The sequence below is a fragment of the Lynx canadensis genome, chromosome X (assembly GCF_007474595.2).
Source record: "Lynx canadensis isolate LIC74 chromosome X, mLynCan4.pri.v2, whole genome shotgun sequence".
NCBI classification, from domain to species: domain Eukaryota; kingdom Metazoa; phylum Chordata; class Mammalia; order Carnivora; family Felidae; genus Lynx; species Lynx canadensis.
Window position 1 is genome coordinate 105,993,214 of NC_044321.2, and position 2,483 is coordinate 105,995,696.

Below are 2,483 nucleotides of genomic sequence, written 5' to 3' on the forward strand. Positions count from 1 at the left end.
CAAAAACACTTTGACATCAAGACTCAAAGTCCAGCTCCATTGCTTACTAGCTTTTGACTTTGGTTCAGCAAGCTCTTTTGTGCCTAGAACATAGGTTTTGCTCTTCACAAACATGAAGACATAAGCAGTATAGTGGCAATATAGCATAGTGGTTAAACAAGAGGGCTCTGAAGTCAGACCAACTGAGCTCAGCATCCTGACCACTACACTAGCTATGTATCATTTCATCAAGTTATTTACCTTTTTAATCCTTGATTTCTTCATCTGTAAATGGAACATCTTAGTAGTCCTACTTAACTCATAGAGTTGTAGTGAATATTTAATAAGATGTTCCACAAAAAGCACTTAGCAGCATGTGGGCAACATACTAAGCCCTAAATAAACACTAGATCTTAAAGTGTTATCCTTAAATCTTCATTTTGGTTTATGCCCAGTCAACTCCACTATAAATGGTCTTGTTAAGAACATTAAACATTACCCCTGTGTTGCTTAACTCAGTGGACCTCCCTACATGACTTCAGCAGCATTTAATTCAGATGATTAATTTCCCCTTTTTGAAATGTAAAAACTGAGATTTCAGGAAGATGTGAGGAAGAGCTAATTGCTTAAAGGATAAAATTTTGGATCAGGTTCTGGAAAGGGATTGCGGCATCTCTGTCTTGGGAACACTAAAACATGATCACCTAAAGCATCCTATGTGTCTTGAACACTCAACTGCCCAAATACAGAAGCTGGGTTAGATGTTCTCTGAATATTTCTTTTTGCCTATTATTTGTCCAAATTAGTGAATGATACCAGCTACCATTTGTGCAGCAATAGCTAAAATATAGGTGTGGGCATTTTGCATCCTTGTATTTGTACCCTTGCAATTCTCACAAAAACCTTGTAAAGTGAGTATTCTCCACATTTTAAAATTGATGAAATTGGGTTATAAAAGCACAAATAACAAAGTCATGAAAATATTTAGTAATAAATTCAGAATATTAATCTTTTCATTTATTCACTCATTCTTATATAAATCCAACCAATATTTGTTGGGCACCTATCATGTGCCAAGCAAGCATTGTCTTTAGTACTGGTCTACAGCCCTGAACATAGTAGATAAAATTCATGCCCTTGTTGAGCTTGTATTTTAATAGGAAGAGAATATGACCCAGGACTGTCTGGTTCCAAGGACTTGATTCCATTCTATAATCTAATGTAATGTCTCTGACCAGTTCTTGTGTGATGTTACTATTTTACAACGAGGCTGAATTTTTCCCTTTTTAGACACAGCAGAACCATGCACCAAGGAAACCAAAGTATCTCCAAATTCTTCCTCCTGGGACTCACTGTGGGGTCTGAACAGCAGAAGCTCATCTTTATGCTGTTTCTGTGCATGTATCTGGTCACCATGGTAGGAAACTTACTTATCATCCTGGCTATTATCAATGATGCTCACCTTCATAGCCCCATGTACTTCTTCCTTGCCAATCTATCCTTCAATGACATCTGCTTCACAACCACTACAATCCCCAAAATGTTGGCAGACATCCCAAGCCAAAGGCCAACCATCTCCTTTGCAGGATGCCTTACACAAATGTACTTTTTTATGTTGCTGGTGGACCTGGACAATTTCCTTTTGGCAGCCATGGCATATGACCGGTACGTTGCCATCTGTCACCCATTACACTATGCTGCATTACTGAGCCCCAAGCGTTGTGCCCTGTTGGTAGTGACTCCATGGGTCATCTCCAATCTTGTCTCAATACTGCATCTCAGTCTGCTGAGTCTCTTGACTATCTGTGATCAGAGAAAAATCCCACACTTTTTCTGTGACCTGGAACCCATTGTAAGGTTTGCTTGCTCAGACACTCAAATCAATGACTTGACAATCCTAGTTGTTGGGGGAGCAGTTATCTTTATCCCCTTCACCTTCATTATTGTCTCCTATGCCATTATTTGTTGCACTGTACTTGGGGTTACTTCAGCCAAAGGGAAGTGGAGAACATTCTCCACTTGTGGCTCCCATCTCTCAGCTGTGGCCCTCTTCTATGGATCCATTGTTGGGGTATACTTTCTCCCCTCTTCTGCCTACTCAGCAGAAAGGGATAAAGTAGCTGCCATCATATATACAATTGTAACTCCCATGATGAACCCCTTCATTTATAGTCTGAGGAACAAGGACATGAAAGGAGCACTGAGGAGACTATTCAGCAAGAAAACCTTTTTCTGGAGGTGGTTAGCCCTGCCATAAGAGACACCTCGATCAACTTTCTAGACTTGGATTAGCACACAGAGGGTCCAAAGCCTCAGGCTATTGTGTTACTATGGTAGTTGCTCATTCATTTCCTGCCCCCAATCCAGGTCCAAGATTCTAGATCAGGTTCATCTCTCCATCAAAAACAACAATAATTAAACAGAACAAAAATGTGCCTTTATTCCACAATTTTTTACCAGTTACATAGAGCTCTCCCTGAATAAGCTCATGGCTGTATAGTCAG

General features: G+C 40.0%; 1 protein-coding gene across 1 annotated transcript; it reads left to right on the top strand.

Annotated features, from left to right (window-relative positions):
* Positions 1–1,282: 1,282 nt before the first annotated feature.
* LOC115507368 (olfactory receptor 1468-like) lies at positions 1,283–2,236 on the top strand. The gene has a single exon (XM_030305693.1). The coding sequence runs from the start codon at positions 1,283–1,285 to the stop codon at positions 2,234–2,236; it is 954 nt and encodes a 317-aa protein (XP_030161553.1).
* Positions 2,237–2,483: the final 247 nt, after the last annotated feature.

What these genes read in the sequence shown, in the direction of transcription:
- LOC115507368 (XM_030305693.1), top strand. Translation starts at nt 1,283, where the DNA reads ATGCACCAAGGAAACCAAAGTATCTCCAAATTCTTCCTCCTGGGACTC.